Raw genomic sequence first — 25,425 nt, forward strand, 5'->3', positions numbered from 1 at the left:
TCCACTTCCCTCCTGGTGAAAGAAATCTGGAGCAAGGCTGCCTTTATCCAACAGAGCAGTGAACAATGGAGCGTGCTGATTGAACTCGAAGGTTTTGGAAGGAAGGTAGCCTTCGACGTCCAAGTTCCCCTGGTCTCCAAATCTTTTGTGCAAGTAAATTAGTTTCATTTGTCTCAGGGTACCTTTTCGAGGCTAACTTCTTCCAACTTGCCTGCAAATGTTTCTCGGTGGTGTGTTTGAGGCTTGGCTGCATCTCCTTGTCTGGAACAAATCTTTTATTACGAGGAAATAGCTGGATGATGATTCTGGACTCTTGGACCCTATTTCCGTCTCAGCTGTTGACTCAGTATTTGATACCTTGGTAATTTTCAGCTTAACCTGTCCCCTCTCCTGCCTGTTTCTCATTAATATGAATTTCATACTGGAAGCTGAATTTCATACCTACCACCTCAGCAATCTTGAGCAAGATGGTTAGGATTAACACCTGTTTCTTCGAGACTCTCCCAAGATGTAATGGAGACACATATGTTGTTTTCTTTGCTCACCTCCTGGACTTGCATGATTTTCCTTTGGTCCAGTGGTCATGCATTCCACCGCAACCTAAAACCATCCAGATGATGGGAATATCATGTTGCTCGTTTCACATGGGAAAGCCATGACCCACCCTCCTCTTGTTCAAGTTGCATTTAAATCTAATTTCCATGGCCCGTGTGAGTGGGAGCGCCACAGCCCTAGTGTCAGCTGTTGAAGTTTAGCAATACTATTTTCAAACATAGGCCAGTAGGCAGCCAGCAGGCACTAGACAGCTGAGTGCTGGCAGAAAAAGTCTCAGACACCTATAGCAGTCCAAACAGTGACTCATCCTGCTCTTGCCAGGATAAATATGGGAATAAATGGTATTTTTCTCTAAGCAGGAAGAATTGTCAAAATGCTTATCGCTTTATAAAATATAACAGATTGTGCCTGTTCATGTTTTGAAATGTTCCAACCATTCGCTAGCTGTTTTTTTTTTATGCGTTTAGTAATAGCTCTTACTTGTTTGTCTTCTTTCTAGGAGGTCCGGAGAACCCAGGAATTTCCAAGCTGTTTTGCCACCTGAGCTCTGGATCCACCTGGCCGTGGTGGCCTGTGGCAATCGGCTGGAGGAGACACTGGTCATGCTCAAATCAGCTGTGCTCTTCAGCCACAGAAAGATGCAATTTCACATCTTCACAGAAGAATCTCTGAAGCCTGAGTTTGATAAACAGGTGAATTTGTGGAAATCATGGCACAATATTGACTGAGTACAGGCAGACTGCGTTTTGGGAAATGCATATCCCATGGAATGCATTTTGGGACATGCATTCCGTTTGGGAGATGCGTAATGTATTTTGCTGCATACTTAACAGTGTGACCGTGAACCCTTGACTCTGAGCCTTGCTGTTCTCATCTATAATATAGGGAGAGTTACTTCTGCCTTGTAGAGATATTGTGAAGATTAAATGAGATGACGCACTTAAAGCACTTGGGCTCCATGCCTCTTGGTGTCATCAACATTGTCCCATTTGGGGACAGGTAGCTTATTTTTACCTACTTATATATGTTTTTTGAATGACAAGTAATATATGCTCATTAAAATAAATTCAGACAACTTAGGTGTTATAAATTAAAAGGTGGAAGTCATCACTACCCTTCAGTCCAACCCAAGCAACTATCAGAGGTAACAGTTTTGAGTGATTCTTCCACGTTTTTTTCATGTACAGGTGTGTGTGTGTGTTTATGTATCTATATGAGTGTGTATATATGTATATTTGTATATTTAGACATATTCATGTATAACACACACATATGTATGTACCCAATTAAAATGTACTTCTTTTACAAAATCAGGATTATTCTCTATGTGTTGTTCTGGAACTTGTTTTTCCTCACTTGAAACCATATCATCAGCATCGTTCCAGGTCAGGACTCATGCACTCTTACCTCATCCTTTTGGGTGACTACCTAATATTTTATGATGTGTCTGGGTCATCATGTATTTGACTATTCCTATACTGAGGAACAAATAATGATTTTTTACCAGGACGCGAGGAGGGCTTTGGAAATGCCTCTTCTCCCCAGTCTAGATACATGCGTGACTTTGCAGACCAAGCTGTGTTTTCCTTAAAAGTCTTCTCTTACGCTAAGTTCTTGCGTGCTGGCAGAGCAAGCCCTGTTTTGTTGTGTATCTACCAACCTGAGTCAACAGTGCCACATCCTGCTACCAGGCTAGCTGCGCTAATGAGAAATGCCAAAGAACCATGTTGGGCATAGGAAGGCTCATAACAGAAATCTAGAAAATGTGTTATGTTTTCTAAAGAAAAAAATTACCTTGACGTCTTCACCAAGAAGCCAGGGGAACAAATAGTCTTGGGGCTTTGAAATTGGCTGGAAAATGCCTTGAAAAGGATCTGAGTCAGGGGAAGGGGAAAGGAAACAGGTTGAAACACACATAGTTAGCTGCTCTGAAGCTGTGGTGTAAGGGCAATGATAATAATAATAATAGTATTAAAAAATAGCATTCATCAACGGCTTATGATTTGTGATTTACTCTTATTTAATCCTTATAAAAACCCTTTGAAGAAGGTAACAATCATGTCTCTGTTTTACAAACTGAGATCATTGAGGCTTAGAGAGTTTTAGTGTCTTGCTCATCACGTGTCAGTTCAAGGTTACTGACTCAGACCTCCATGAACTTAACCACTACACCATACTACCTCCCGAACTCATAGAAAACTCAGCCCCGCTCTTTACTTGCCATGTGATCTCCGGCAAGTCTTGTGATGTTTTTGAGTTTCAATTTCCCCATCTGCAGCTTGGGGCTAGCAGGATTGATGAAAGAGGTGATATATCTGTACTCAGGAAAGGCTAGGTCAAGCTGCAGTAACAACTCCCATAAAGCTCTGAGACTTTCCACATGTGGCTGCATGTCTCACACAGGCAGCAGGGTCTCTGTCCACAAAGCCACTTAGGTCTGGGACCAAAGTTGACAGACTGTTCATGCTTTAGTTGCACCTGCTGGAACATTGGCTTCTACAGTTCTTGGGTTGCCACTGCAGGAAAGAGAGAGACTAGTGGATCACCACTGGGCTTTTTACTCCCTCGGCTTCACAGTGACACAGGTCTTTTCTGGTGACATTCAACTGTCCAGAAACAGTCACAAGGCCCACCCAACTCCAAGAGGGCTGAGAAGTGCTGTATGTGCAGGAATGGAGGAAACTGGCTATGGGCAAACAGTAGGAATGTCTTGCACAATATCCATCTGACAAGTATTTATTGAGTGCCTACTGGATGCTAGAAGCTGGGGCATGAGGATGGAGCAGAACAAAATTTTAAAAATAAGATAAGGGGAAGGAAGATGTGTATGTGTAACCACGTATGTGTGGCAGATTGTGTTTTCCAAGAGGTCCCCAGGGGTCCCATGTCCTGTTATTCACACCCTTGTGTACTTCCCTCCTACACTGTCCCAGGGTTGGTCTCTGTGACCAGTAACATAGGGAAGAAGTGGTGCTGTGTCACTTCAGAGGTTAGATTTAACAAGGTACGGCACCTTCCATCTTGGTTACACTCTCTTTCTCTCTTGGATCACTTGCTCTGGGGGAAGCCAGCAGCCGTGTCAGAGCAGCCTTTCGAGAGGCCCACACGTGAAGCCTCTTGCAGACACTCAGGTGAGTGAGCTTGGAGACAGACCCTCCAGCCCTATCAAGCCTTCAGATGACTGTGGCCCCAGCCAATAGTTGGGCTGCAACCGCATGAGAAGCTCTGAGCCAGGACAACCCAGCTCACATACTCCTGACCCTAAGAAACTGTAAGAGATAATAAATGTTTTTGGTTTTAAGCTACTAAGTTTAGGGGTAATTTGTTATAAGGCAATAGCTAATATATTATACATCTACATACATAATATGTATGTATATATAAAATAGGATATGCCAAATGTCAAGCTGTGTGACATCTGAGGCTGGGTCATAGGAAGGATACAGCTTCTGTCTGGCTCTTCCTTGGGATGCCTACCCGTGGAGCCCAGCCAGCGTACTCTGAGGAACGCCAAACTAGCCCGTATGGAGAGACCAGATGGAGAGGCCCACACAGAGGAGGTGAGGTCCCCAGCCGATAGCTAGCCTCAACCGCCAGAGACTGTGAGTAAACGAGCCTTCAGATGATTCCAGCCTCCAGCCTTCAGGGCTTCCAGCTAAGGCCCAGACATCGTGGAGCAGTCAAGCTGTCCCTTCAGTGCCTTGTCTGCATTCCTGATCCATGGAATCTATGAGCATAATAAACAGTTATTTTATACTACTAAGTTTTGGGGTAATTTGTTATGAGCCACAGTAACTGGAACATTATAAGTCAGGAGCTAAATTGTATGGGAAAATCATTGGAGATACTTGAATTGCCCTTTGATGGCTCATTTCGTCAGGTCATTGTTAGACCAATGAAGCTCAACTAACAAATTATATTAGAGTGTTAAAAGCTAGGCAGGGCATATGGTGTTACCCCTTTCTTTTCCATGCTGGGATTATGGTACCAGTTTAGATTTAAAACATTGGCTCTTATGTAAGTCACAGAGCTTCTCCTAGCCAGTTTCTTCATCTGTATTGGGGGTAAGCAAAAACCTGTAGTAGATGCACAAAAGGGGCAAATGATTCTTGCTCAACTCATTGCAGAGTATAATTGTGGGGCTGAATCACGTAATCTATTTATTCTCCCATTCCATAAAGAGTCTTTGAATGTCTCCTATATGTTGGGCACTATGTTAGCCCTAAAGTAGGAGATCAGCAGCCATTAGTTTTTGCTCAGCCACAGGAGATGCCGGGGTGGAGGGGTGGGTTATGCAGCCTTCTCAAGGCTGTCAGTTCCAACACTGAGGCATTGTGGGAATATCTACAGTTTCTTGTGATAACTTCCTGGGAAGCCCAGGGCTACATACCTCAGGGTAAAAACAAAACCAAACAAAATGCTAATTGCCATCATGATTCCTCTGGAAGCTGCATTGCAAGCAAGTTCTGTTGTGTTTAAGTAGAATTTTTTTTAACGCTGCTAAAGTACAATGTGTGTGGTGGTATTTACCATCTACATTGTAGATATTTAATATTTTAAAGTTTCATTTATTTTTGTCGTCTCCCAATATAGAAACTGAAAATGCCAGCTGGTTGATTTCCTAGCCCCTCTAGGCAGCTCAGGATCAGACATGTGGTTTAGATTTGGCTAGTCTGGGCTCCTGCCCCAGACTCAAAGTCAAGCAAGAGTGGGACCCAGAAGTGGGGATGGCCACCAGTCCTTTCTGGTGATAGGTGGGGCCAGTGGGGTAGCAACATCATGTGTGTGTGTGTGTGTGTGTGTGTGTGTAGCTCTACCGTGGGAAGAGGTGTCAACAGGAACTTCCAATAGCTGGAGTCAGTATACTATTCAAATATATGCATATTAACAAATGTAAACGGACTGAACGTTCCGGTTAAAACGCATAGATTGGCAAAGGTGGATAAACCCTTCTAGAAGATAGGGTGCTAAAGATCAAAGAGTCAAGGAAACCAGTAGACCATGGGACCTTCCCATTCTCCTTACAGGGCTGATTTTGGGCTGTTGTGCAGTGGCACAATTGCACTGGGTATTTGTGCCCAGTGTCTGTTCTGGTTGATTGGTACTGTTGCACTGAATGTTTATGCCCAGTGTCAGCTCTGATGTGTCCATGCGATTGTACTGGGTATTTGTGCCTGATGTGCATTCTGATTGGTCAGTGCCCTCCATACATCAGTTGTCAAGTACTTTGACCATCACACCTACTCTATCTCACCCTGAGATTTCTCTCCCAAATATCCATCTCAAAATTGCAGATTTACAAAGTTCCCAGTGGTATGTTTTTTCAAAAATTTTTATGTGACTATGTAAGCAACATATGTACATTATAACAAAAAAAGTCATAAAATCATAAATGAAAAAAATCAACCATCATACTAATGCTCAGGGAGAACAATTTTGGTGTATTTATTTACATTCCTTTTCATTTCAACATCAGAAATGAAATCATAGTTTATATTCTCTTTTATATCACTGGCACTTATATTACCAATTTCTTCTAAAACAGGAGTTTACCAACTTTTTCTGTAAAAGACCAGATAGTAACTATTTTAGGCTTTGCAGGCTTGTTGGTCTCACAGCTGCTCAACTCTGCTATTTCTCGTAAAAGCAGCCACAGAAATATGGAAACAAATGGGTGTGGCTGTGTTCTAATAAAACTTTTATTTATGACCACTGACATTCAAATTTCATGTGATTTTGACATGTCACAAAATATTACTCGTGTTTTTATTTTTTTCAACTATTTAAAAATGTCTAACCACTCTTGGCCTGTGTGTTATTTGTAGCAGCCTGGAGGGGGCCCTTGCAATACCGTAGTTTGCTGACCCTCATTCCACAACATTGTTGCTAGCGGCTGCATAGTATTCTGCTATGTAGACATACCCCAGAGCTTGTTTAACCAATCTCATGTTCAGGTTGTTTCCCATTTTTCCCTGTTACAAACAACACTGTAATAAACAACCTTGTAATAAATATGTTTGCACTTTTAGAAGTTTTCCTTAGGATAAATTCTTAGAAGTAGAATTATTATGGCAATGGGAAGGGATTAACTCAAAAAATTAAGAAGATACACAGATGGCAAATAAGCATAAGAAAGAATGCACAACATCATATGTCATTAGGGAATTACAAATTAAAATGAGATACTACAACACGTGTATTAGAATGGCTAAAATCCACAACACTGACCACACCAAGTGCTGATGAGAATGTGGAGCACAGGAGCTCTCACTCATTGCTGGTGGGAATGCAAAATGGTTCAGCCACTTTGGAATGTGGTTTGGCAGTTTCTTGGGAAGCTAACTGTAGGCTGACCATACACAATCCAGCAATCGCCCTTCTTGGTATTTATCCAACTCAATTGAAAAACCTGCACATGAATATTTATAGCAGTTTTGTTTGTAATCACTCAAAACTGGAAGCAATCGAGATGTCCCTCAGTAGGTGAATAGATAAATAAATTATGGTACAGCCAGACAATGGAATATTATTCAGTGATAACAAATAAATAAGCTATCAAGCTACGAAAAGACATAAAGGAATGTTAAATGTATATTGCTAAATGAAACAATAAGAAAAGGCTATATACTGCATGATTTCAACTACGTGACATTCTGGACAAGGCAAAACTAAAGACAGTAAAAAGATCAGTGGTTGCCAAGAGTTTAGAGAGGGGAGGAAGAGAGGGAGGAGGGACGAATAGGTGCAACAGAGGAGATTTTTAGGGTAGTGAAACTATTCTGTATAATACTGTAATGGTAGATACAGGACATACGGGTTTTGTATTTGTCAAAACCCATAAAATTGTACAACACAAAGAATGAACCCTAATGTAAACTATGGACTTTACTTAATAACGTATGGATATTGGTTCATCAATTGTAACAAACATAACACACTAATGCAAGATGTTAATAATAGGGGAAACTATGGTGGGGAGGGGAAGGAAAGAGAATATATGGGAACTCTGTACTCCTGCTGAATTTTTCTGTAAACATGAAACTACTCTAAAAAATAAAGTCTAGGGTCCGCCCCGTGGCTGAGCGGTTAAGTGCGCGCGCTCCACTACTGATGGCCTGGGTTCGGATCCTGGGCGCGCACCGAGGCACTGCTTGTCCGGCCATGCTGAGGCTGCGTCCCACATACAGCAACTAGAAGGATGTGCAACTATGACATACAATTATCTACTGGGGCTTTGGGGAAAAAAAGGAGGAGGATTGGCAATAGATGTTAGCTCAGAGCCGGTCTTCCTCAGCAAAAAGAGAAGGATAGGCATGGATGTTAGCTCAGGGCTCATCTTCCTCACAAAAAAAGTTAAAAAAAAAAAAGTCTATTAATTAAAATAATTTTTCTATAAAATTAATATATGGAGAGAAAGTAATATATTCTCACTGTAAAAGTTCTAAAGAATGCAGAAATATAAACTTAGAAAATGAAACCACCACCACCACCTCCACGGGTGCCCACTTTTAACAATTTGGTGCATATCCATCCAGATTTTTCTCTCTATATAAAATATATATGCATATATTTTCCATGTAAGACAGAACCATATTATAATATTTTTTTGCATTTTTCTTTTTCTGGAACCTAACTATATATCACAACCGTTTTTCCATGCCAACACATATAGGTCTACTTTATTCTAACTGTGCATCGGTCCATTGTATAGTTCTACCATAATTAATTTTCCCAGTTCCTTATTATTGGGCATTTGGTTTGTTCCCACAATTTTTTTATTGCAAACTAGGTTTTGGTGAAAGTTCTTGTATCTCAGTCTTTTGAGGTTTGCTATTACCAATTTCCAAATCGCCCTCTTAGAAGTTTGTTCAAATTTATACTCCCCTTGCAGTGTTTATGTATCAGTTTCCCATCACCCTTGCCAACTCTGGATGTTATTTCTTTAAATCCTAGAATGGTCTTTCATTCAGTGAGCATTAATATTGGTGATGAAGTTAGACTTGCTATGTAAGTTGCCTGATCAATTTCCACTTGACCATTCAGAAGCTTTCGGTGTTCCCATGTTTCTGAGGTCTAATCACCATCCCCTTGCCTTCCATGTTTTTCAGTTACGACAGTGGCCTGACTCATATACAAAGAAGTTCGAGCACAGGATCTACCCCATCACATTTTCAGTTGGAAACCCTCAGGAATGGAAGAAACTATTCAAACCTTGTGCTGCCCAGAGACTCTTTCTTCCGGTAGGAATGCCTGCTTCTGTTAAGATGCTGCTTGGGAGAGAAATTTCTGCTCTTGGAAATGTGGTGAAATTAACTAGGGTGTGTTTATAGAGACATTTTACTAACAGCTGAAAATATGTTTTTCTTGGATTCTGTAGTTGATGCCCTTAGTCTTCAGAGTATATAGAGAGGGTTCCTATGTTTGAGAGGTTGTCTTTCCCAAAGATTGAGGGACTGAGAGCATCCAAAGCATGTCTTGGAGTATGGGTCTTTGTGACTGTGGCTCCATCATTTAGTAGCTGTGTGAACCTTAGTAAACCCCCCAACTTGTCTAAATCCCAGTTTCTTCCATAGGCTTGGCACATAGTTGGCCTTCAATAAATGTGAGCTTTGATTATTATTATTTCACTTAAAACAGTAACTGCTACTAGATGTAGCCATGCTAGAGGATAATTCAGAAAATGTCCAGAGTTCTGGTTCAGCTTTCCAGTTTTGAATTTTTAAATTGAATATTTTTATTTTCTTTCTAAAAGTCCTAAATAGAAAAATCACTGAAGATATGTCAAACCTGAGAATATCATTGAGCCAAGATGGCAACTTTGAATTGTGAATTGCAAGCTTGATGTTTGTGAGGGATTCATGCCTTGGAAACATTATCGAGTGCTCATTAGGTGCTAGGCCCTGGCTTAGTGATGGCAAGATGTAGGCGAACAAGACAGCGTGGTCTTGCCCCCTTGGAGTTTGAGTCTAGCAGAGCATTGAAATAGGTAATTAGAAGCGTGATCTGTGCTGAGGTGGAGAACGGAGTTTCATGGATGTATGTAGCATGAGGTTCCACACTGGTCTGGGAGAGGTCATAGAAGGTTCTCTTGAGGCACAGCAATTATGCTGAGACATGAATGAAGGAGAAGTGGGGATCACTGAGTGACGAGGACTCAGGGGTAATGAGAGAGAAAAGGGTTCCAGGCAGATGGAACAGTATGAACAAAGGCCCTGAGTTGGGAAGGAGCATGTTTTAGAAAATAAAAAAAGGTACAGTAACCAGAAGATACAGTGAGGTGGGTTTGAAGCTGGAGTTTGCAGGCTCTTTGAGCCATGTTGAAGTGTCTGGTCTTTGTGTTAAGGGCAGTGAGAAGTCATTGAATGATTTCTAACATGGAAGTGGGGTGATCTGACTTGTGTTTTAAAGAAGACACACTGGTTCATTACATTACGTTACATTACATTACATTACATTACATTACATTACATTACATTACATTACATTACATTGCTGAGGCCAATTAGTAATAACTTGGGCTATGGGGGGTGCCTTAAGGATGGATTCAGAACCTGCCTGAGAAATAGAATTACCCGTCCTCATGATTGCCTATTGTTAGGAGTTGAAGGGGAGTGAGGTAATAAGGATTTCACCCAGTTTTCTGACCTGAACAACTGTTAAGCTTGATCTGTTTGAAATTGCCGATATTCAGCTATTTATGACCTACAAAAAGGCAATTTGTTATGGTTCAACCTACATGGACGCTGGTGCTCTTCAGAAATGGAAAAGCCTGGAGGAAGACCAGTTTTGGTAAGGAAGAAGATGAGTTTACTTTGGATCATATTGTGATTTTGAGGTGCTGGGAGACATCCATACAGGGAAGTCTTACCATCTGTTGGTCTGAAACCCTAAATGGCAAGTGGCACTCTTAGCATTTCCTACATAGAACCTGTGAGAAGAACAAGGCCTGGATGTACTGGTGATGCTGATGTGCTGCACAAGCTTGCTCACTCATGAAAGGACCTGTTCTTCACATGCCACAGACCTTTAGGCATGTTATGAAATGGGATTAAGTGCATAAAAATGGGGATAAGAAAAGACTACCTCAAATTGGCACTAAAATCTCTAGTTTGGTGATGTAAAAACTAATTACCATTTGAGAAGATGTGAAAAAAATGTCAGGTTTTTGCTTCTTGTCTCCATTTTAGGAGAAAAACAAAGTATCGGATAGCCATAGTTACTGTTAGAAAATTGTCTCTCCAACCTATCCAAAAAATATTAGCAGCCCAGTGGAACCACATTTGAATTTCCCCTGACCTTCAATTGTGACTTTATTGCCACTCCTAAAAAAACAAACCCACCATGATGGTTTTCATTCATTCCCAACTAAGTAAGTATTCCATTTTGAATGACAAATGGGTGCTGGCATTGCTTATCTGCTTTTGATAATGGAAACCAGCGCTCCTTGAAAATAATAAGGAGAGATTGTGGTTGACAGGACATTTGCCTTCTCTGAGTCGTTTATCAAAACAGCAGATTATGAACATGGCATTTTTTGGCATCAATGAGATGTATTGATCCTCAGGGTAATTTGAAATAAAGTCTAGGTGATGTTTTCCTTGAAATTCATCTCTATAAAACCAAATCAGGTATGCTGCTGATGCAGCACAGAGAAGATGGAGATCCTAAAATGCAAACATTCTAGCAAGTAGTTGGTTAATTGACTGAGAACCACAGTCTTACCAATTTTCTGAGGGGCTGTCATCTACCTCAAACCTGTAGAAGAAACTCCTTCTCAAGTAAGATTTTACTTTCAGAATAAGATCAGAGCACAAGTCTTTGCAACTCAAGCCTATTAGATTCTCAACTACAATTAGTGGAATTCAGATCCCACCAGTTCAAGATTTATGAAGTCCTATAAATCAGTGGATGTTTACTTTTCTATTTCTGTGAATAATGGTCCTAAAAAACAGGACCGTTATTTGTGCAAACTAAACTGCAGATGGCTTGATTAAGTTCTTTAAGATGCATACTGCTTTCAGGTAGTTCAGAAGCTAAAGGAATTAAAACAATATGCCAATTACAAATAAATCAAACCTGTTTATTAAAATTGATCCTGGAGGACTTTTCCCTTTTTTCTTAGTAAAGGCCAGAAAGCCTTAACTTCTGTAAAAATAATTGAGTTTCATGAATTCACATCACCTTTCCCCCATTTAATAGGACTTAGTGGGATTCTGTAATGTATCTATACATTTTGTTACACACTGTGCCTGTTTGATTACAAGGACCTGTCTCCTCAATAATTGTGCTCCTCTGGGGATCCTAGAGATAGTTAAAACATGGCAGAGATCACTGGATTGCAGAATCTTCAGAGACTTTATTGGCAAGTGGCTCCCCATATGGTAATGTAAGGTAGGTTAAGGCGCTATCCAGGCCTCATCCAGGGAGAAGTTTTTCTTAACCAAGTTTTCATAAGTTCCAAGATTATAATAATTTCTGATGTCTTTCTTGCTCCCATCAAAAGCATCCACATTCAAGGAAGGAGTTAGGGAAGAATATGTCAGGAGAGACAGGATGAAATTGCTTACAGCCTTGACTGGTAAATTTCTCCTGACAGTTTTCTGCTTCTCTATTTCCAATGAAGTTGTCCCATTCTTTAATATTTCAAAGGAGAACCATGCCAAATAAACAAAATTCTTAGATTCCTTGGATTTTCTATATCATATCAAGGGCAATGCATATAATCTTCCCTTTTTCCACATATAGTTTAGTAAAGAGGTCTGTAACTGGTTCCGGTATTTGGAACACTGTATGCTTACCAGAGATGTTCTAATGAGTTTGCCGTAGGCTAATGGAAAAGGAAGTTTTACCTGACTTATAAGAACTTTTTGTAATTAAGGTCAAGCCTCTGTATTATTATTAATATTATACCTCAGCATTAGCAATTAACATTGAGGCTTCCTTGGAAACAACTCTTTGAATATCAACAAATATTGACAGGCAGATAGGAGTATATTAAAAATCCTATTAAGAGGAATGTCAATTAGAATCACCATAAATGATGTCTATATATTTCATCAAGCACCAAGAGGCCGTAAATTATTGGGATGAGATTAACTACCAAAAAGATCACGTGAAATGACCCTAGATAACAATTTTGTTGAACAAGCCTTCCATGATTTGCTCACACATTATTAAAGGTTTGACATTCAGGATGTTAGTTACGACTCTTGGTTACAAGTGAGAGAAACTCAACTACAACTAGCTAAGTAAAGAAGGAAATTTATTGGCTTATGTGACTGCAAAGTCCAGAAGATAGGACTAATCCCAAACACAGTAGATCCAGGGGCTCCCGTAATATCACCAGGGCTCTGTCTGTCTCTCCCTCAGTCCTTTGCAAGGCTCACCGCATGAGCATGATGATTGCTTGAAGCAGCCTGAGATCCAAATTCTAAAAGCTTAGCTACTGCAGCAGAAAAAGGGCTTGGCAGGGTGGCAACATGCAAAATGATGGCATGAGAAGCTCTGTGGAATTGCTCCCCAGTGAAACAAACATAACTGGTGAAAATTATTTTTAAAACAACTATCTGGAGTCTTTGGAAATTGTCCTAAGGGCCTAAGCAAATGAAGAAACCTCTTATTCAAGAAGATCTACTAAAACTCAGTAAGAAAGAGTGAGAATCTGTGACATTTGAACCACAACTTACTCCCTCCCTCTCCCCTTCTAGCTCGACATAATGGAAACTCAACTCCAGGCAATTCAGTCAATAACACAGGGATCCTCTTCTCCACAGCTCCCAGTTGAGGGATATGATATTTCCTTGGGAGGGGCAGGCCATCAGCATTTCTCATCTCCACAAGCTATGTGTTGCAGAGCTTAAATTGCAGGCAAGTGTGGCCAAGGGTTCAGGGACTCCCTTAATTAAGAGGAAGCTGGTAGCTTCATGACAGCAACAAGCTAAACTATAGGCCAATTAGTTTACAAGGGAGAACCAGTAAAAGAGACAGATTAAAAGTACCCTCATGGTGTCAGAACAAAGTTCAAAGACTGGCCTCAAAAACTATCCCTACAAATGGGGCTGAAGTTAATTGGATCAGACTGCAGAGCAATTTGCGCCTTGGGCCATTGTCAAAAACAATAGAGCAATCAGCTGGCAATTAGTAGCAGCCAATAGCTGGGTGTAATACCAACAGAGGCAGACAGCTTAACAGAAAGACTAGAGAAAGAGTCAAAGAGTCAGTCAAAGAGAGCCCCGATAAAACCATTGTCATCCCAGGGTGACTGTGCACATGCCCAAGGCTGCACCCACTGAGGAACAACATCATAGGCTTCACACAGTGGGTGAAATAGACTTCACTAAAATAGTCCAGTCAAGATACTAAACAAACAAGCAAACAACATCAAAAAGCCTTACAAGTTGGGGAAGGGGGAGAGCGGATCAATATCCAGAGTTGCTAGAATATATTATCTAAAACATCCTAAAATATATATGTTATATTATCATGTCCTTTTTGTTCCTCTAGTCTTCCTGTACTGCTTTCTTTTGCATTGAGTGAATATTTTCTAATGTAGCATTTTAACGAATTTTTTCACCAAAATAGAATTGAAAAAATAAACATTACTAGAGAAAAACAGGCACATTTTATAATGATAAAAGTGTTAACCCACGAAGAAGATATAACAATTATAAACATATATGCATCTAACAACAGAGCCCCAAAATACATGAAGCAAAAACTGACAGAATTGGAGGGAAAAATAGGCAATCCACCAATAATAGTGGGAGACTTCAATGCCCCACATTCATTAATGGATTAAACACTAGGAAGAACATCAAAAAGCAGATATAAGACTTGAAAACACTATAAACCAACTGGACCAACAAACATCTATCGAACACTCCACCCAGCACCAGCAGAACACACATTCTTCTGAGTGATTATGAAACATTATCAAGAATAGATCATATGTTAGGCCATAAAGCAAGCATCAATGAACTTAGAAAGATTGAAGTCATACAAAGTATGTTCTCTGACTACAGTGGAATAAAATTAGAAGTCAGTAACAAAAAGAAATTTGGGAAATTCACAAATTATGTGGAAATTAAACAGTACACTCCTAAGTAACCAATGGGTCAAAGAAGAAATTACAAAGGAAATTAGAAAATGCTTTGAGATGAATGAAAATGAAGACACAACATACCAAAACTTACAGGAGGCAGCTAAGGCAGTATTTAGATTGAAATTTATAGTTATAAACTTCTACATTACAAATGAAGAAAGATTTTAAATCATTAACTTAATCTTCTACCTTAAGACACTTTAAAAAGAAGAACAAACTAAATCCAAGCAAGCAGAAGGAAGGGAATAATAAAGATTAAAGTAAAAAATTAATGAAATAGAGAATAGAAAAACAATAGAGGAAAACAACAAAACTGAAAGTTGATTCTTCGGAAAGATCAACAAAATTGACAAACCTATAGCTAGACTGAGCAAGAAGAAAACATAGAAGACTCAAATTACTAAAATCAGGAATGAAAGAGGGGACATGACTACCAACATTACTGATATAAAAGTAATTATAAAGCAATACTATAAATAACTGTATGCTAATAAATTAGGTAACAAATGAAATTTGAATTAGTAATTTTTTTAAAAAACTCACAAAGAAAAGCTCAGGACTAGATAACTTCATTGGCGAATTCTACCAAACACTTAAATAATTAATACCAATTCTTCCCCATCTCTTGCAAAAAACAAGAGAGAAGGGAACATTTTCCAACTCTTTCTATGAGGCCAGGTATTAACCTAATACCAAAACCAGACAATGACATCACAAGAAAAGAAAACTACAGACGAATTACTTATGGATATAGATGGAAAAATCCTCAACAAATACTAACAAATAGAATCCAGCAACTCAAAAAATGATTATACACCACTACCAAGTGGAATTTATCCCAGAAATATAAAAGATGGTTTAACATCTGAAAATGAATTTATGTAATATAGTATATAAATAGAATAAAGAATGAAAACCACATGATCATCTCAATAGATGCAGGGAAAAAATGACAAAATCTAATACTCTTTCATGATAAAAACATGCAACAAACTAGGAATAGAAGGGGACTTTCTCAACCTGAGGAAAGGCCTCTACAAAAACCCCACAATTAACATCGTACTTAATGGTAAAAGACTCATTACTTTCCCTCTAAGATCAGGAAAAAGATAAAGATATATACTCTCACAATTTCTGTTCAACATTGTACTGGAGGTTCTAGTCAGGGCAATTAGGCAAGAAAATGAAATAAAATAAATTCCAATTTGAAAGAAAGAAGTAAAGCTATATCTATTTTCAGATGACATCATCTTGTATATAGAAAATCCTAGGGAATCCATTTAAAAAGTGATTAGAACTAATAAACAAATTCAGTGAGGTTGCAAGATACAAGATCAAGACACAAAGACAATTGTATTTCTAAACACTTGCAATGAACAATCCAAAAATAAAATTAAGAAAACAATTCCATTTACAATAACATAAAAATAATAGAATACTTAAGAATAAATATAACAAATCAAGTGCAAAACTTGTACTCTGAAAAACACAAGGGATGTTGAAAGAAATTAAAGAAGCGCTAAATAAATGGAAAGATACCTCATGTTCATGAATCGGAAGACTTAATATTGTTAAGATGCAATAGTCCCCCCAAAATACATATTCAATGCAATCCCTATCAAAATCCAGCTGGCTTCCTTGTAGTAATTGACAAGCTGATCCTAAAATTCATATGGAAATTCAAGGGACTATAAAATCAATAGGCCTGTAGCCAGGCTAATTAAGAAAAAAGGAGAGAGGATGCAAATTACTAATATTGTAAATGAAAGAGGGGACATCACTACAGATTCCTTTTAATGGACATTAAAAGTATAATTTAAAAAAATACTATGAACAACTCTGTGACCACAAATTTGATAACCTAAATGAAATGAACCAATTTCTTGAAAGATGTAATCTGTCAAAACTCACACAAGAAGAAATAGCTGATCTGAATAGGCCTATATCTATTAAAGAAATTTAATCAATAATTTATAACCCTCCAAACAGAAAGCACCAGGCCCAGACAGGTTTGCTGGTGATTTCTACCAAACATTTAAGGAAGAAGTTATACCAATTCTCTACAATCTCTTTTAGAGGCTAGAAACAGAGGAAAACTTACTAACTCATTCTATGAGGCCAGCATTACCCTAATACCAAAACCAGACAAAGAAGTTGTAAGAAAAGAAAACTACAGAACAACATCTCTCATGAATATGGATGTAAAAATCCTCAACAAAATATTAGCAAATCAAATCCAAAAAGCATAAAAATAATTATATTCCATGACCAAGAGGGATTTATCCCAGGTATGCAAGACTGGTTCCACATTAAAAATCAATTAATATAATCCATCACGTCAACAGGCTAAAAGATCTATATAAGGAAAACTACAAAACTGATGAACAAAATCAAAGAAGAACTAAATAAATGGAGAGATAGTCCATGTTTATGGATAGGAAGACTCAATATTGTCAATGTCACTTCTTCCCAAGTTGATCTATAGATTCAGTGCAATCCCAATCAAAATCCCAGCAAACTATTTTATAGATATTGACAAACTGATTCGAAAGTTTATGTGGAGAGGCAAAAAACTCAGAATAGCCAACACAGTATTGAAGGGGAAGAACAAAGTTGGAGGACTGACACTACCCAACTTCAAGACTTACTTTAAACATGTAGTAATCAAGACAGAGTGGTATTGGTGAAAGAACAGACAACTAGATCAATGGAACAGAATAGAGAGCCCAGAAATAGACCCCCATAAATATAGTCAACTGATCTTTGACAAAGGAAATACAATGGAACAAAGATAGTTTCTTCAACAAATGGTGCTGGAACAGCTGGACATCCACCTAGATAATAATGAATATAGACACAGACCTTACACACTTCACAAAAATTAACTCAAAATGGATCATAGAGTGAAATGTAAGATGTAAAACTATAAAACTCCAGAATATAACATAGGAGAAAACCTAGATGACCTTGGGTATGGTAATGGCTTTTTAACACAACACCAAAGATATGATTCATGAAAGAAATAATTGATAAGCCGGAGTTCATTGTAATTAAAAACTTCTGCTCTGTGAAAGACAATATCAAGAGAGCAAGAAAACAAGCTACAGACTGGGAGAAAATATTTGCAAAAACACATCTGATGAAGGACTGTTATCCAAAATATACAAAGAACTCTTAAAACTCAATAAGAAAACAACAACCTGATTTGAAAATGGGCAGAAGACCTTAATAGACACCTCATCAAGGAAAATATACAGATGGCAAATAAGCATATTAAAAGATGCTCCAGGGGCCAGCCCCATGGTGTAGCAGTCAAGTGCGTGTGCTCTGCTGCTGGCAGCCTGGGTTCGGATCCCGGGTGCGCACCGATGCACTGTTTGTCAGGCCACGCTGTGGCAGCGTCCCATCTAAAGTGGAGGAAGAGGGCCGGCCCTGTGGCTTAGCGGTTAAGTGCGTGCTCTCTGATGCTGGCGGCCCGGGTTCGGATCCCGGGCGCACACCGATGCACCGCTTCTCCGGCCACGCTGAGGCCGTGTCCCATATACAGCAACTAGACGGATGTGCAACTATGACATACAACTATCTACTGGGGCTTTGGGGGGAAAATAAATAAATAAATCTTTAAAGTGGAGGAAGATGGGCACGGATGTTAGCCCAGGGCCAGTCTTCCTCAGCAAAAAGAGGAGGATTGGCATGGATGTTAGCTCAGGGCTGATCTTCCTCACAAAAAAATAAAAATAAAATAAAATAAAACAAAATAAAAGATGCTCCACATCATATGTCATCAGGGAAATGCAAATTAAAACAACAATAAGATACCACTACATATCTGTTAGAATGGCCAAAATCTGAAACACTGACAACGCCAAAGGCTGATGAGGATGTGGACCAATAGAAATTCTCATACATTGCTGGTGGGAATGCAAAATGGTATAACCACTTTGGAAGACAGTTTGGTGATTTCTTACAAAACTAAACATACCCTTACCATATGACCCAGCAATCGCACTGCTTGATATTTACCCAAAGTAGTTGAAAACTTAGGTCCACACAATAACCTGCATTTGGATGTTCTTAGCAGCTGTCTTCATAATTGTGAAAACTTGGAAGCAACCAAGATGTCCTTCAATAGGTGAGTGGATAAATAAACTGTGGTACATTCAGACAATAGAATATTATTCAGTGCTAAAAAGAAATGAGCTATCAAGCCATAAGAAGTCATGGAGAAACCTTAAATGCATATTACTAAGTGAAAGAAGCCAATCTGAAAAGGATACATACTGTATGATTTCAACTATATGACATTCTGGAAAAGGCAAAACTATGGAGACAAGAAAGTGTTTGCTGGGGTAGGGAGGGATGAATAGGCAGTGCACAGAGGATTTTTAGGGCAGTGATAATACTCTGTATATTATAATGATGGATATATGTCATTACACATTTGTCCAAACCCATAGAATGTACAACACCAAGAATGAACCCTAATGTAAACTATGGACTTTTGGTAATTATGATTTGTCAATGTATGTTCATCTTTGGTAACAAATATACCATTCTGGTGAGTGATGTTGATAATGGGGAGACTATGCATGTGTGGAGGTAGGGGGTCTGTGGGAACTGTCTATACCTTCCTCTCAATTTTGTTGTGAACCTAAAACTTCTCTGAAAAACTAAAGTCTTTAAAAAAATAAAGAAAAATTTAAGGCTATAATCACCAAGACAAAAAACAACAAATGTTGGAGAGGATGTGGAGAAATAGGAACCCTCATACACAGCTGGTGGGAATGCAAACTGGTGCAGCCTCTATGGAAAACAGTATGGAGATTCCTCAAAGAATTAAAAATAGAAATACCCTATGATCCAACTATCCCATTACTGGGAATCTATCCAACAAACCTGAAATCAACAATCCAAAGAGGCTTATGCACCCCTATGTTCATTGCAGCATTATTCACTATAGCCAAGAAGTGGAAGCAACCTAAGTGTCCCTCGACTGATGATTGGATAAAGAAGATGTGGTATATATACAATGGAATACTACTCAGCCATAAAAACAGACAAAATCGTCCCATTTGCAACAACATGGATGGGCCTGGAGGGTATTATGTTAAGTGAAATAAGCCAGAAAGAGAAAGACAAACACTGTATGATCTCACTCATATGTGGAATATAAACCAACACATGGACAGAGAAAACTGTATTGTGGTTACCAGGGGCAATGGGGGTAGAGGGTGGGCACTAGGGGTGAAGGGAGACATGTATATGGTGATGGACAAAAATGTACAACCCAAAATTACACAATGTTATAAACTATTAAAACATCAATATAAAAAAAATAAAGAAAAATTTAGGGGACCCAAAATATCCAAAACAATCTTGAAAAAGGAGAACAAAGTTGGAAGACTCTCACTTCCTAATTTCAAAATTTACTACAAAGGTTCAGTAACCAAGCCAATGTAGTGCTAACGTAAAGATGGATATACAGATCAATGGAAGAGAACTAAGAGTCCAGAAATAAACTCTCATATTTATAGTCCATTTATTTTAGACAAGGATGCTAATGCTTTCCCCATTCAACAGGGAAAGAGTAATCTTTTCAACAACTGGTATTGGGACAATTGGATATCCACATGCAAAAGAATGAAGTTGTATTCCCTATCTCGTACCATATGTAAAAATTAATTCAAATGAATCAAAGACCTAAATATAAGAGCTAAAAATATAAAAGGCTTAGAAGAAATCTATAGGAGTAAATCCTCATGATCTTGGATTAGACAATGGTTTCTTAGATATGATACCAAAAGCATAAGCAACAAAAGAAAAACCAGATAATTTGAATTACATCAAAATTGAAAACTTTTGTGCTCTACACAACACCATCAAAAAAGTGGAAAGGGCCAGCCCTGCTGGCCTAGTGGTTAAGTTTGGCGTGCTCCACTTCAGCAGCCCAGGTTCAGTTCCCAAGCACAGACCTACACCACTCGTCTGTCAGTGGCCATGCTGTGGCAGCAGCTCACATAGAAAAAGAGGAAGATTGCCAGCAAATGTTAGCTCAGGGCAAATCCTCCTCAGCAAAAGAAAAAAGAAAAAGTGAAAAGACATCCACAGAATGGGAGAAAATATTTGCATATCACATATCTGATAAGGTACTTGTAGCTAGAATATATAAAGAACTCTTACAACTCAATAATAAAAAGACAAATAGCCCAAATAAAAATGGACAAAGGACTTGAATAAACATGTCTCCAAAGAAGGTATAAAAATGGGCAATATGCATATGAAAAGAAATTCAAAATGAGTAGCCATCAGGGAAATGCAATCAAAACCACATTGAGATAACACTTCGCACCACTAGGATGGCTATAATCAAAAAGACGTAATAACAAGTGTCGGGAAGGATATGGAAAAATTGGAACCCTCATGCACTGCTGGTGGGAATGTAAAATGGTGCAGCTGCTTTGGAGAATAATCTGTCATTTCCCGAAAAGGTTAAACATAGAGTTACCATATGACCCAGCAACTCTCCTCCTAGATAATGGAGAGAAATGAGAACATATGTACACAAATATTCATAGCAACATTATTCATAAGAGCCAAAAGATAGAAACAACCCAAACGTCCATCAACTGTTGACTGGATAAATAAAATGTAGTTTATTCATGCAATGGAATAATATTTGGCAGTAAATAGAAATGAAGTACGTGCTACAACATGGGTGTGCTTTGAAAACTAATTGAAAGGAGCCATTGAAAAAAGAACACATATTGTATGATTCCATTTATATGAAATGTCCCAAATAGGCAAATCTATGTATAGAGATAGAAAGTAGATTAGCACTTCCTAGGGCCTATCAGGTTGGGGAAAATGGGGAGTGACTGCTAATGGGTACAGAATTTGTTTTTGAGGTGCAGAAAATGTTCTAAAGTTAGATTGTGATGATGGTTGCACGACTCTGTAAATATACTGAAAACCATTGGATGGTTCACTATAAATGGGTGAATTCTATGATATGTAAATTATATTTCAATAAAGCTGTTACAAGAGACTATAAAAGCATGGTACCTAACAACTCTGTCATAAAAATCCTGGGGTGTATTGTGATTGGCCTAGCATGGTTCATGTGCTTATCCCTGAACAATCATCATACCAGGAACGTAGGATACTCTGATTGGCCCGACTTAAGTCACATTCTCTCCCATGGGCGACAGGGGCCAACTGCCTCTGAACCACATGGATTTGGTTTTTCCATAGGAGAGAAGTTGCTCTTGTCAGAAGATGGAGGAAGATATGCTGAGGAAGCCAAGCAGTAGATATCTAACTGACTTCAGAATGAATAGTTCCATAACACCTCTTCTCAGGCCTTCAGAGAGGTCCTTTTACTTGTTTAAGGTGATGAGTATATATAAACAGTGGGACCTTTAGGAAACTTAATGGCCACAGTATTAGGAAGCATTAAATGGAGATAGAAATTAATTTGAGATATAGAGAGACAGTATGGTGTGGTTGTTAAGACAACAGGCTGTGGAGGCAGCCCAAATATGTTCATATCTTGCTTTTACCACTTACCACTTTGTAACCTGGGGAAATAATTTTTCTTTGCCTCAATTTACTCATCTGTAAAATGGGAATAAGAATATTACCAACTCAGGGCCGGCCCCCTGGCTTAGTGGTTAAGTGCATGCACTCCGCTACTGGCGGCCCGGGTTCGGATCCCGGGCACACACCGACGCACTGCTTGTCCGGCCATGCTGAGGCCGCGTCCCACATACAGCAACTAGAAGGATGTGCAACTATGACATACAATTATCTACTGGGGCTTTGGGGGGAAAAAAAAAGGAGGAGAGTTGGCAATAGATGTTAGCTCAGGGCCGGTCTTCCTCAGCAAAAAGAGAAGGATTAGCATGGATGTTAGCTCAGGGCTAATCTTCCTCAAAAAAAAAACGTTCAACAACAAAGATAAAATTATAGTCAGTAAAAAAAAAAAAAAAGAATGTTACCATCTCAAAGTGTTATGAAATTTAAATTACCTAATACATTTAATACCCATAAGAACAGTGCCTGGCATAAAGTAAGTGTTAGCTGCTATTTTTATTATTATTGCTCTTATTATGAGGACTGATATGTGGTGTAAAACTACTGAGATCATTAACTATTTTCTCAAAAGGACTTTATCTTGGTTAATAGCAACAAAAATTTTTTTGGTCTCCTTGGCCAAGCCATAAGCAACACAGAACAATTATAACATGCCCCAGCAGAGAACACTCCTATAATGACATCAAACACATTATAGGGGATTGTCTTTTTGACCCCAGCATGATTACTATCCTAGTAGTTCTGGTATCACCATGTTTGTTATGAAGCATAGTATAAGAATCATAACTCATATTTGTTAATTACCTACTGTAACGTAATTCTTTGGTTGCAGGCAATCATAATTGACTCAGGCTGAGTTAATCAGAAGAGGACTTGATTGAAAGGATATTAAGGGCTCTCAGAAAGGAAGAGAAGTTTAGCCAACTAGGCTTGTGTCTGATTAGAGGTGGCAAGCAAAACTTTTGCATTTATATTCATTCTTTCCCCAAACTATACTAAAATTGATAATTCTTTTTTTTTTTTTTTGAGGAAGCTCGGCCCTGAGCTAACATCTGCCAATCCTCCTCTTTTTGCTGAGGAAGACTGGCCCTGGGCTAACATCTGTACCCCATCTTCCTCCACTTTATATGGGACGCCGCCACAGCATGGCTTGACAAGCGGTGCGTCGGTGCGCGCCCGGGGATCTGTATTGGCCAACTCCGGGCCGCCGCAGCGGAGCGTGCGCACTTAACTGCTTGGCCACCGGGCTGGACCCGATAATTCATTTTTTAAAAGAGCCTAAACCTTCTATTCTAGGACAAAAAGAATAAGAGAGGAGGCAATTAAAGCTCAATATAGATTTTGAGTGGTGGTAGCCAACTTAGTCCACTTGAGACATCTGTATCTTTAACCAGCAGTGGAGAAAGCCCAGAAGCAAATGATTTACATGACACCATCCCCCAAGACCAATGAATTGGTGGCACCAGCTATGTCTAGAAGCGGCAGTGAAGATGAACCTAAAATCAGGAGGTTTGGTTGCAAGTCTCTTTGAGAAGCAGTTAGACCCCAGGTTGCCTGTTTTACACCATGTAACTGGGATTCTGCCTCTCTCCTCCCTGGGCAAAGGATTGGAAGTTTAGTTTCTAGAGAAAGTAAAACAGAATATCTCCAGACTACAGAAATCCAGGTACAGTTGAGGGCATCATGTTGAAACATGAAGTTTAATTGAAAGCTTACATATGAATGTTGAGACCCCAGACCCTTTTCTCCCACATAGCTCCCAGAAACTTGCAAGGAAAATTATGCCTTCCAGTCAGGGATTTGGAAGAAATATTTGTGGTGGCCCAGCCAGAGCTTCCTACACTGAAGCACACAGCTGACAAGTTTCCTTCACTTCCTTCCAAACTGCTTTAAATACTAACAGAAATCCAGAAATCACTCGACATTTGAAGAAACCCTCTCATGGGAAAGACAGAGGTCAATACAATCAAAAAGAGTCCATCGACTTAGAGAATATAATCTATGCAGGATGAATAAAACTTCTAAAGAAATTATCATTAGGATCCTTAGAGAAATAAAAGAGATTACATGAAGAAGCATAAGATTCTACAAAAATGAAACATTTAGAAGATAAAAACTTTTGTAAATTCAAAATGTGGTAGCAGAAATGAACAACTCAATAGAAGAACTGGAAGAAAAAATTGAGGAAATTGTTCTGAAAGTAGAATAAAAAAGAATAAAAACCAATGAGATAGAGAATAGCAATGAAATGATCAGAAACTTTGAGGACAGATCCAACATCTGAACACTAGTAGCTCTGGAAAGAGAGAACAGAGAACATAAAGGGTAGGAAATCAACAGTGAAATTAATTCAAGAAAATTTCCCAAAACAAGAAGACATAAATTCCCAGATTGAGGAAACCCACTGAAAGACTATCATATTAGATGGAAAAAAGACACACAACATCAGGCAGATTGGCTTGAACTTTCAGATGGCAACATAGGAGCCCCCTGAACTCACCTCCCCCCATGGACACACTGAATCTACAGCTATACATGGAGCAGTTCCCTCTAAAAGAAATCCGAAAACTAGCTGAGTAACTCCTACCTATTGGACAAACAAGAAAATACCCACATCACCTGCATTGAAATGGGTCTTGGCACACCCTCAACTACTGGGAGCCACTAAGAATGAAGAAGGTGGCTTGGATAATCACAAAGGTTTGAGAGACACCCTAAAGCTTGGGCCATGCTAATTGACAAGGTTCATCTCCTACATGAGACCCCTCCATCAAGACTGGGAGAGGTGGCTGTTTTATCTAATGTGCAGAAACCAACACAGAAAGTCAAGGAAAATGAAGAAACAAAGGAGTATGTCCAAACAAAAGAAGATAAAACTCCAGAAACAGACCTTAATGAAATGGAGATAAGTAATTTGCCTGATAAAGAGTCCAAAGTAACAGTCATAAAGATGTTCACCAAGGTCAGGAGAACAATGCATGGACAAAGTGAGAATTTCAACAAAGAAATAGAAAATATAAGAAAGTACCAAACAGAAATCACAAAGCTGAAGAATGCAATAACTGACCTGAAATATTCATAGAAGGGATCAACAGCAGACTAGATCAAATGGAACAAAGGACTTGAACTTTCAGAACAGTAGGGATAAAAAGAAGATCCTGTTAGGGGCCAGTAAG

General features: G+C 39.0%; 1 protein-coding gene across 1 annotated transcript in view; it reads left to right on the top strand.

Annotated features, from left to right (window-relative positions):
- Nucleotides 1-25,425, top strand: part of GXYLT2 (glucoside xylosyltransferase 2) — an 83,647-nt gene that overhangs the window by 19,394 nt on the left and 38,828 nt on the right. The window contains 2 exon segments of the mRNA XM_004419924.3: nt 1,055-1,247; nt 8,664-8,795. Coding sequence (XP_004419981.2) covers nt 1,055-1,247; nt 8,664-8,795 — 325 coding nt within the window.

This window comes from Ceratotherium simum, chromosome 5, assembly GCF_057802395.1.
Source record: "Ceratotherium simum simum isolate JZ-2026a chromosome 5, ASM5780239v1, whole genome shotgun sequence".
NCBI lineage: Eukaryota > Metazoa > Chordata > Mammalia > Perissodactyla > Rhinocerotidae > Ceratotherium > Ceratotherium simum.